The sequence below is a fragment of the Psammomys obesus genome, unplaced genomic scaffold (assembly GCF_907164565.1).
Source record: "Psammomys obesus unplaced genomic scaffold, mPsaObe1.curated_primary_1811, whole genome shotgun sequence".
Classification (NCBI taxonomy): Eukaryota; Metazoa; Chordata; class Mammalia; order Rodentia; family Muridae; genus Psammomys; species Psammomys obesus.
Window position 1 is genome coordinate 17701890 of NW_026596256.1, and position 11506 is coordinate 17713395.

An 11506-nucleotide genomic window follows, 5' to 3' on the forward strand; every position below is an offset into this window, starting at 1 on the left:
TGCTGCTTGGTGACTCAGATATACACTTACACGTAAAAGAGACCAACAGTATGTCTTTCTAAATCATGCATACTGATTATTCTTATGCCTCAGAGATGCATTTATTTTTTTCATGTAAGGATAAGTAGTATTTCTTAGTGCTTTTATTTGGGCCACATATAATTTGTGTATTTTTTTTTTTTATGTTTTTCTTATAGCCTCAAGAATGTGGATATTTTCTATCCTTTGTGCTGTTTTAATTATTTTGGCTATGGCTGATGTGGATGCAGTAGCAAAGACCACACCATACACCAGATTTACGAAGAAATCTGAGGCAAAAGAGATGATGAAGGGCCTAAAGCCATCCAATGGCTTCCCTCTGGATGAAGAAAAAGCTCTCCTTACAGAAATGGCTGCCATGGTGGAGCCCACCACCGGCTCCCCTCCCTCGTCTATGGCTGAGCCTACCACTGGTCCCTCTACCTCGGCCACTGCCAATCTCTTTTCTTTTGAAAGCTTCTCTGTGGACACAGCTGATTTCTTCTTGAATTGCTGCCATTGTTGTTCATTTGTCCCTGGGCAGAAAGGAGAACCTGGAAAGATGGGAAAACAAGGTACTTGAAAATGCCCCACTGAACACCCCCAGCGAGGAAGGGTTGGGGTGTAGAGAAAGCAGCAGTGATGGGCTAGTTGTAAGACTATGACAAATGCAAACTGAAGCATGGTTATCTATAGATACTTAAATAAGGATGAAAATGCAGTCCAACAAACCACAGCTGTATTTCTTTAAAAAAAGATTTGTTTTCTTTTACTGTACAAGAATGGGTATTTTGCCTGTATGTATGTCTGTGGGTCACATGAGTGCCTGGTGCCCAAAAAAGTCAGAAGGTGTCATGTTCTCTGGCCCTAGAGTTATTGATGACTGTGAGCCAGCAGCCTTGTGGGTGTTGGGGATAACCCCTGAGGAACTTCTTCAGCTCCAATAACAGCCCTATTTCAAGAGTTTGTCTCATTAACTGCACCTGGCCAGTGCCTACTGGCTTGGGTAAAACCTACTGTTGCCTTAATGCTGGTTTGAACTGAGCCAGGGACTCCCAACTGTAGCCCTGGGGCTGAGGTTTTCTAGGCAGCTCAGGCTCTGACCATTGGGATTTTTAATGGCTGAAAATAAAAAACAGTAAATGAAAATTGTATTGCGTGGCAAAAAGTGTGGCAACTGGTGGACAGCTTGAGTGTTGTCTGTAGTTTGGAAGGGCTGTGAGTGGAGAGTGAAGGGCAGAATTCAGTTTGGTCCTCATGGAAATGTAGAAGTAACACTGTCATTGCCCAGCAATTTTCTCCACTGAACACCGTGGTTTCTATTTTAAATCTCAGATGCTGTTAATTTACACATAATGAATATGCACTGTTGTACTGTGATGCATTCTGGCTTTTACATGCTATGTAGTATAGACAACTTAAGATAAAATTAAGATCAGAATGTTCATTTTAAAGATATTCCTTGAAAAAAACTTAACGTAATGTTTGTTGCATCTATCCTGAAGAATAGAAACCTGTGAAATCAGTAATTATGCATTCCATGGAGCTTTTGACTGATTCATCTTGTAGTAAGGGGTTTTTGAAAGATGGGCTGTTTATGCTGAGCTGGATTAAGGGGTAAAGAAAATGAGACTTGACCCCAAGGTTTGAAAATGTAATGAGGATGAGAAAGTCATATTTATGAGAACTCTTCATGGCTTGTTTGGCTGGCAAACTGCTTAAGGAGGGAAGGCCCAAAGTCCGGCCGGGCCAGGGAGACACAGCAGGTCACAACACTGCCTCCTAAGAAGATTGTGAGACTCCCTGTGCTCCACTCGATGTTTGGTTGTGGGTCTCTTGTGGAAGAGCGGGGGAGGGCTCTTCCCCTCCTACAAGGACGTGGAGGGAACAGGAACAGGAAGACTAACAGAGCCAACCAACCAGGGTCAAGTGGGGAGGGGGCTTGTTGAGCCTGAAGCACCAATCAAGGACCACGCATGGACTAGACTTAGCCCCCTACACAGATGTAACCAATGGACAGCTTGGTCTTCATATAGGTTCCATAGTAAGGGGAATAGTGGCCAACTCTGATATGAATTCTGTTGCCTGCTCTTCGATAATGTTCCCCTGGTGGGGCTACCTCACCAGGTCACAGGGGAAGAGGATGTGCTCAGTGCTGATGTGACTTGATATGCTGGGGTAGGTAAGTGGGGCTCCATTCTCAGAGGAGTAGGGGATGGGGGATAGGGGAAACAGGGAGGAAGGGTGGGCCCAGGAGGAGAGGAGGAAAGGGGCTACGACTGGGATGTGAAATGAATAAATAAAAATTAAAATAAAAATATTTATAAAGACTATCAGATTCATAGCATGAGGGCTTTTGTTTCACCTGATGACGGATTTGACTAGACTGTTCTTGGACTTCAGCCTCTCTTCTAATTTTTGTGACATATATTTTGTAGATGTGCCAAGTTTCTTGCCTGTCTGAATAGCTCATATGTCATAGTCTAACTGGTTATGTTCCCTGGCTCAGAATGTTATGCCTTTATTTATGCTGAGGATTGAACACCGACGGGGCTTTGTGCTTGCTAGCTTTACCACTTTTTATTTTTAGCTGTCTGCTGGAGTTCTTAGTTGTCCTGCTAATCACTCTGTAGCCCAGGCAGATCATGAATTTGACTAACTCCTATTTCAGCCTTTCAAGTGCTTGCAATTACAGACCCAAATTATCAGGCTGGGCTCAAGCTCAGAAGTTTGAATCTACCACAACTCTTTCCTAAAAAGGTTTCATTACTTTCTTAAGTCTCAGTTTAAGCAATGGGAAATGGGGTTAAATGATAACTCAATCAATATGAATGGTGTGATGCCTGAAATGGAATGAATAGTCCAGAAATTATTATCACTCAATCGATATGGAAGGAGGGTGGTTCCATTTTGTGAATTCTCTGGTCCTGACACGAGAGCATCCTAATTTCTGAGGTTCAAACAGGAATACAATTTAGATGTGTATCCCATGTAGATGGGAACTCAGCCAATCTTCCTTTGGAACCTGTGTGCAGTTGCAGGGTGCTCCTGTGCCAGCTCAGGGGTGTGCTTTGCTGTTGCTCTCAACTCTAGAACCTCAACTCTAGTTGCAGGAGACACTGCACAGCAAACTGTGATTGGCTTTCTTGTGTACTCTCTCTTCCTCTGCTTAGCCTGTCTCTATTTCTCTTCTTGCAATTCTTCAAATGGAGGAGACTGCCTTCAACCCTAACCTCTACTGCAAGTGATTTACTAAAGGTTTTCTTTTTAAGATGTATAGTTTTCTTTCCAAGAGGAATTATACAGAATATGATTTTTCATTTAGTTTTTTTTGTATTTTAAATTTTTCTTTTTCACTCTAACCCATTAGCCTTAATTACAACTGAAAGAAAGATTTGTAATATCATTGAGTATAGTTATCTATATGGTATACTTTTGAAGAGATTAGCCCTGAATTATTCCAAGTAGAAAGCAATTTTTACTCTGCAAATAGGACTGAACTTGCAGGAAGAATTCACAATTAGGTGAGTTCTAGGTAAAGTGGTGTGCTGGATGAATATGCCTGTCTGTGGTGGTTTGATGGAGAAAGGCCTTCATGGGTGCCCGTGTTTGCGCTTAGTTCCCAGTTGGTGTATGCTATAGGAAGCGTTGGGAAGTGTAGCTGCGTCGGAGGAGGCATGTGACTGGGGGTGGGCTCTGAGGTTTAAGAAGCCCAAACCAGATCCAGTCTGTCTCTTTCTCTCTGCCTGCTGCCTGCAGATCAGAATGTAAGGCTCTCAGCTATTGCTTCGGTGCCATGCCTGTTGCCTTCCCATGAAGATAGTCATGTAGCTTAATACCCTCTGTGACGTGAGTCCCAGGTTAAATACTTTCTTTCATGAGGGTTGTCTTGGTCATGGTGTCTCTTCACAGTGACTGAGCAGCAACTGATATGCTGTCCAGTGATGCCAGCTCCCATTCTTGGTCACTACCTCTATGCACAGTGCAATTTTTTTCTCAGTTGTTTAAAAACAACACTCCAGGAAAAAAAAAAGATACTCCAGGAAATTCTGATTCCTTCATTGAGTCTTTGCTTTATGCTATTTTCTCAGAGAATTCTCTTCTGGTCCCATTTTGTTTTTAATCATAACATTTAACGGAACCTTCCTATTTTACTTTATATCAACTATAGTGGGACAATTTCTGTTTCTCTTTGTGCTTATCTGTTTAATGTTTACCTTGCACAGATTCTTATTCCTGTCAGGGGTGGGGTAAGGGCTCTTAGCCCATTGATGGCATTTCTAGCATCTAATAAGACACTTTGGTGTACAGGAAACCACATACATAGTTCCTAATCTATGAGTAAGTGGATGAATGGGTTTCTCAAAGTATTTGGTATTATGTTTTTACTTCCAATTTAAAAGCATGGTCTGTATGAGGTTAAGTGTCAGATAATCATTTTGTTTTTGCCATTTGATGTAGTGCTGCTTCCCTGAATCATTTGATCACTGCCATGAATATAGTGACAAGGACTAATGGGCTCAATTTATCTCTTCAGGTAGTACAAAATTGCAAATCAGACAAAGTATTGCCCTTACAATTCTGTAATGGCTTATTCTCACCGGATTTTATCATTAGAATGTTGACAGTTTCTGGTTTCAATAAAATAACTGTTTTTTTCCCTTGAGTTAATGAATTTCAAAACATAGTTTTTCTAGTATGATGATTCTTAAACTTCATTCCTAGGTTCTAAAGGAGATCCTGGTGACATTGGCAACCCAGGGCTCCCAGGAACCACTGGACCCCAAGGCCCCAAAGGCCAGAAAGGAGAGAAAGGTAGGTAACCTTTTCATTTTTGATCAAACTCAGCGAGACTCTGCATCATTTTAAAGAAGAACAAATGCTCGATTATTGAAAGTGGGCTTTTGAAGTACAAGCACTCGATAAAGCATCTCATGTATAAATCTGGCATAAAATGTTACCTTTACATTTTGGGTCACTGAAAAACTTGAAAGTATATGATAATGTTGTACATACATGACATTTATATGCACACAGACAAGCGGGGGCGGGTAAGTAGAGGAAGAGACTATTGTTTTAGTTATTCTGGTTTTAAAATTTATTCAGACAATATGTTTTTACTTATATTTTTTCCTCCTCCAACTCCTCCTAGACACCACTACCTCCCTATCTGTCCAACCTCGTGTTCTCTCTTTCTCTCAATATGATTCCCCAAACCAAAACAAAGAACAAAAGTCAAAAGCAACCGAAAGTCAAAACCAGCCAGCCAGCCAGCCAACCAACAAACAAACTATTAGAAAAAAATGCCCAGAGAGAAACTCTTAAACAAATAGCTTACCAGCCACCAATATGACCCAAAGACTAGAAGTCACAAAACACAGCCTCTGGGGAAGGGCCCTTTCTTTCGGGTGAGATCTCTCATGCCTTCTTTTTTTCTCCCTCTAGTACTGATGAGTGAGACTATGTACGGTAGGCCTCTTTAACTGAGATATACACAATGAGTTAAGTGTTTTTTTTTTTTTTATTGATGATACAATTCATTTAACACTAAATAGCACTAGACTAAGCAATCCAGTGAAATATTCAGCTTAGGTAGAAAGCTGCCTGTTAAGGAGAGTTTAATATTGTCCTTGGCTCACTCTGATATCAGAGGCAGTATCAATGATGGGCAGATGAATAAACCAAATTTTACCTCAAAAAAGAAATAATTAAAATGTAGCAATGGTTTTATATAGTCTGACAGAAATGGACTTTCATTTACTTATAAGTTGTTTATCAAAGAAGATGTGTAGGTATGAGCTCTTTCATTGATCTCTTCCTGCCCAAGAATTCTGAAAGTCTATGAATGCATCAGCATAGAAGGCTTTCCACCTCAGAAATGTCTGGCTTTTCAGGTACGTTAAACTAGTATAAAGTTACAGAATAAGTGAGATATTTGGGAATTTCTCGATGAATACTGGTACCCTGTAGAAATACCACCTATCCATCAGGCTTAGTGTGTAAGTGTCACATGTCAGAAAGCTTAACATCATCTATACATTCCTCTCCACACGGCTCAGGGACTGCCTAACTCGTTCCTGCTAGAACAGTCAGTGAAGTAATTACTCAAAAAATATGCTAAGGTAAGAGAAGGCTACTTCACACTTGTCAGTTAGGAGATTTTCATTCTTGGAAGCATTTAATCCTTTGGTGGCTGAATTATATTAGCGGGGAACCTGTGAAATAAGAATGAGTGATGAACCTCCCTGACTATTCACACGTTTTGGAAGCTACTCTTCTGGAAGTAGAAGAAGGTCCAGGGAGCCACCGTAAGATACAGATCTTAAGAAGATACTTTGATGAATGATCAAAGCAGAATTTCGTTCAGGCAGTCTCTGCAAAGTGGCAACTCCGGTTTTCTTTTACTTCCAGACTTAGTGTGGACTCCTAGTTAAGACTGAAAGTTAAAAAAAAAAAAATCAGAAACCAGCTTGAATGGCTTCATGCTAGCCAGTCACCATCTGACGGAATAATTCCAATGCAGGTAATTTATCTCCTTAAATAGATTTAAGAATGCCAGTAATGCTGAGCATGGTGGTACGTACCTTTAATCCCAATACTTGGGAGGCAGAGGCGAGTAGATCTCTCTGAGTTCAAAGCCAGCTGGGTCTACATAGTGAATTCCAGGGCAGCCAGGGCTATACAGTGAAACTGGGTCAAAGCAGCAGCAGCAGCAGCAGCAATCACAACACCAATAATGCCAGATGAAGGTGGCTGGTGTTCATTCCTGAAAAGGAGGGGAAGAGGCTAGGTCTGTCGCTTCGATTAAACATAAGACTCTGTCAGAATAAATCCAGATATTTTCTTGGTATCCTATGGGTTAAATTTCCACATTTGGTTTGATGTGGTGTAATACTAGAGAAGCCAGCTCCTTAGGAAACTAGAATGGGCTGTTATATGGCAAATATCTGAATGCCTAAGTGTTGTATTATAAAAAATGTTTTTCATAGCTTTGTAAGAGTATAGAGAAGTTATTCGAAATATCATGAAAGTGGCGTGTTTTGACCATGTCTGTTAAGGATAGTTTTCACTCCTGGATTGGTTTTCTGAGCAGTTTTAGCTGATGGAAGAGTATTGTGCAATCTCTCTCTGTTTAAACTTCTATGGTGGGCGACAGACAAAGAAGATGTTTTGACTGTCATTCAGAATTTGCAACAGGCAAAACACCAGCACACGCACACACAATATTTGCAGGGTATTAGGAATGTCACAAGGAGTTTGAAGAATCGTGTGATGGCCATGAAAAAGAGCAGTTCTGCTTGAAGGGATCGGAGCTTAATCCCCCTTACGTGGCTTACCATTAACTAGAGTTCAGTACTCCTAACGTCCTTCAACACATTCTTTTCCCATACTGTTTTATGTTCAGGCAGTTTTTATGAAGAAACCTTGGAATGTGGCGCAACACATCTGATCCACATGTTAGCACGACCCCAAAGGACACAGTCCTGTCGAAACTAATTCCTGTTCTATTTTAGGACTAAAGGGAGAACGCGGGGACCAAGGAGTGGCTGGCATTCCCGGATACCCAGGAAAGCCAGGAGAACAAGGTAAAGGTCAATTGGCTGAGGAACGACCCCAGTACAGGAAGCCTTCTCTCTTCCTGTCTGTAAAAGCAGAGGGCCACGGCAGAGCACACCTGTAATCCTAGCACTCTGGGAGGCAGAGGCAGGAGGATCTCTGTGAATTTGAGGCCAGCCTGCTCTGCAAAGTGAGTCTAGGACAGCCAAGGAAACACAGAGAAGCCATGTCTCAGACAAACAAACAAAGCAGGAATTTACAAGGCTTATACTCAGATTCTCATTGTTTTAATAACTCAGTGTGCTCACTGGATGAGGTGAGTCTAGGAGTTGAAAAATTGGGCAAATATGTCTGTGTTCTCCTTTTCTTGGGCTATCATCAGAAAAAGGAATTTCTGCACTTCTGTTTCTGTGCCTGTGAGACTTTGGGTGTCTAAGGGTAAAACAGAGATTGAAGTGGTTACTTGGGTTGCTCCAAATGCAAAAGCTAGGCAGAAAACAATTCCGTGGTCTCTTAAAAGATGAGACATTATTGTTTCTTGGAAGCCTTCGTTATTCCCCTTGTGGGAACATGACGTGGTAATTATGGCTCACTGCATTTAATGACTCCTAGAAACAGGCTTTACTAGGCAAGAACCAGGTTTATAGGTCCCATTAATTGCTATTATTTTAGTATTTTAGCTCTATGGTAATAGCATTCTGTCATAGCTTATTTGATTCTTAAGCATTATTTTATTTTTTCCATTTCAGGGGGACTCGGTCCCAAGGGAGATAAAGGAAACATTGGCCTGTCAGGAACGAAAGGACAAAAAGGCTCCAAGGGGGACCTGTGTGGGAATGGCACCAAAGGAGAGAAAGGGGACCCTGGGGCTTCTGGTGCGCATGGCTTCCTTGGAGAGCCTGGGGCCAAGGGCGAGAAGGGGGCTGTCGGGGAGAAAGGCTACCGTGGAGATTCTGGGGAAAAGGGAGAAAAGGGTCAGAAAGGCGAGGCCGGGGTAGGAGAGAAAGGTAGCAGAGGAGATGTCGGGGCTGAAGGCAAAATGGGCTCAGATGGTCCACCGGGACCCCCGGGCAATCCCGGCCTGAAAGGAGAAAAAGGAGAGATTGGCCCAGCTGGTTTCATCGGACCTGCTGGGCCAAAGGGTGAGCTTGGGAGCAAAGGCATTCGAGGGCCTACGGGGAAAAAAGGCTCCCGGGGTGTCAAGGGTTCCAAAGGCGAAGCCACTCAAGTCCCACAGTCGGCTTTCAGTGCCCTTTTGTCCAAGCCTTTCCCTCCGCCCAATATTCCCATCAAATTTGACAAGATTCTCTCCAATGACCAAGGGGATTACAGCCCTATCACTGGGAAATTTAACTGCAGCGTTCCCGGGACCTATATTTTTTCTTATCATGTCACTGTGCGGGGGCGGCCTGCTCGCATCAGCCTCGTGGCACGTAACCGGAAGCAGTTCAAATCCAGAGAGACGCTCTATGGTCAGCACGTAGACCAGGCCTCCCTCCTCCTCATTCTGAAACTGAGTGCAGGGGACCAAGTGTGGCTGGAAGTGTCAAAGGACTGGAACGGACTGTATGTTGGCCCCGAGGATGACAGCATTTTTAGCGGGTTCCTTCTGTACCCAGAAGGAACTCTTAGAAAGTTACCGTAAATTTGGGTTTTGGACACTGCACTTCGATTTACTCAATTAACCTTGAGCAGGGCTCTTAAAATCTTTGATTTTTCGTCATTGTAAATGCAATACAGAAGCATTAAAAAAGTACAGCATGGAGTCAGCTACTCCTATTTCAAATAAATCTTTGAAAGAGCTCCACGTACTTGAGAACATGTCTGTTAGGTTTGTAGCTATCATTTTTTCATTTAGCATTAAAGTGACGTTACTGGTGCCATTAAAGGAACTGATCATGGCATCATTCAAAACTGTGAGTGAGACTTGTAATTAATAAGTACCTATGTGATGGTTTGAATAAGAATGGCCCCCACAGGTTCACATATATTTGAATGTTTGGTCACAGGGAGCCGAACTGTTTGGAAGAATTAGGAGGTATGGCCTTGTTGGAGCAGTGGTGATTTTGTTAGAGTAAGTGTGTCACTAGGGGTGGGCTTTGAGGTTTTAAAAGCTCCTGCCAGGCTCGCCCTCGCCCTCGCCCTCGCCCTTGCCCTCGCCCTCGCTCTCGCTCTGCTGCCTGTAGATGAGGATGTAAAGATCTCAAGGTGCTGCTCCAGCATCATTCCTGCCTGCTTTCTACTGTGATAGTCATGTCCACTGTGTTTCCTTCTGGAACCCCAAGCCCCAGATTAAACACTCTTATAAGAATTGTCTTGCTCATAGTGTCTCTTCACAGCAATAGAACAGTGACTAAGACAATACCCTTCTAAATACCTTATCCAGTGTAATGAAGTGACACTCCCTTCTGTGTGAACGTGAGGCCAACAGCTGACAGACCACGATGACAGCTCTTTCGCAAAGTCCCTGATTCTCTTGGAAGGGTGCCTTTCAATACAACACAGGCATTCTCCTTTCAGTTTAATTCAGAAAAAAACACAAGCAGTGTGCGAAAGAGTTGGCAAATATCTTTAAAATTTATCCATGTGTAAAGATTTGCACATAAACCTGCATTATGTAGGCTAAAGTTAACTGTAAAAAAGAAAGTTGATAAAGATGTCACTCAATTAACTATTCATCAAATTATTGTGCGTCCTTAGGAGACTCAAGACCAAAATTAAATTAGTATTGATCAAAATTTCAGCTCTTTCTTCATGATAGAACATTTGATTCTGATACATTCTTTGGCATCATTATCATTATCTCTATAATATTAATTCTACTTATTCAGTGATAACACTTTGGGAGCAGGTGGGAGTAAAATTAATTTGCAAAGTGAATGTTTAATTGCTGTGAATATTGGATAATTCAGCAGTTTTGCTCTTTTATAAAAGTGAAACTTATTGAATCCAAATGGAATTTGGTTTTGCAGTGGTATAGTTATACAGATTTGCAAATCTTTGAGTGCCAAGTCAGGAAATGGGTGCCGGGGAATTTTCTGGTTATGTTCTGCCAACTTGTGCAGGCATTTGCTTTTGAAACTCTCATCAATATGTATGTTAACACAGTGTTTCCCAAGCCATTCAGAGGACAGCCATTTCTAGATGTTATTGTGAAGCACTCGAAAAAAGTAGCTCCCATGTTAAACAAATCTCATATATATATGGCATAGCATATCATCATACATACATATATATGTATCAAATGAAGATTCGTAAAGCCCATTAATGTAGTCTCTGACATTTGCATAGAAAATAAATCAGCTTAATTTTGTTTTACTCAATGAACCTGAGTTTATTGCTGGTCTTGAATTCATTCCATGATCAATGTTCTTTAGGATGTTAATTTTGGAAATGTTTCATTAGTTTCTTATCCAATGATTTTTCTTCTGTGTAGACCAGAATGTGACTTTAGTATTTTAGTATTTTTTTTAGAGGAAGAATTATATAGCTTGCAAGTGATTTAAATAAGCCACACCTCATTTGAAATCTTTCTTTCCTAAATCAGGTATTAAATAATGAAATGATTCAGGACCTTATAGTTTTATGTCCTGCATTTTGATTCTTATTTTTTTCTTTTCTGAAATTTACGTTATTTTATTTTGTGTGTGTGAGTTATTTACCTGCACACGTTTGTGTACCATGTGTGTGTCTGGAACATGAGGAAGCCAGAAGAAGCTGTTAGATCCCGGGGAACAGGAGTTACAGATGGTTGTGGGCTCTTGGTGCTCGGGATCAGACTTTGTCCACTGGAAAGCACAGGGTGCTCTTAACCACAGCCATTTCTGTAGCCCCTTTTCCATTTCTTTATATAATTTCCAACACTGAGCTTCAGAAAGCTGTGAACCAACTAGCACAGGAAGATAGAATAATTAAAACATACAACACACAC

General features: G+C 41.6%; 1 protein-coding gene across 1 annotated transcript; it reads left to right on the forward strand.

The window, feature by feature from the left end:
* The first annotated feature begins 205 nt into the window (after positions 1 to 205).
* Otol1 (otolin 1) lies at positions 206 to 9220 on the forward strand. Its single transcript, XM_055596773.1, has 4 exons — positions 206 to 593; positions 4744 to 4833; positions 7533 to 7604; positions 8325 to 9220. The coding sequence occupies exons 1-4, from the start codon at positions 206 to 208 to the stop codon at positions 9218 to 9220; spliced, it is 1446 nt and encodes a 481-aa protein (XP_055452748.1).
* Positions 9221 to 11506: the final 2286 nt, after the last annotated feature.

Coding starts and splice junctions, on each gene's coding strand:
- Otol1 (XM_055596773.1), top strand. CDS start 206: ATGTGGATATTTTCTATCCTTTGTGCTGTTTTAATTATTTTGGCTATG. Junction 594..4,743: donor TGGAAAGATGGGAAAACAAG/GTACTTGAAAAT, acceptor CTTCATTCCTAG/GTTCTAAAGGAGATCCTGGT. Junction 7,605..8,324: donor AGGAAAGCCAGGAGAACAAG/GTAAAGGTCAAT, acceptor TTTCCATTTCAG/GGGGACTCGGTCCCAAGGGA.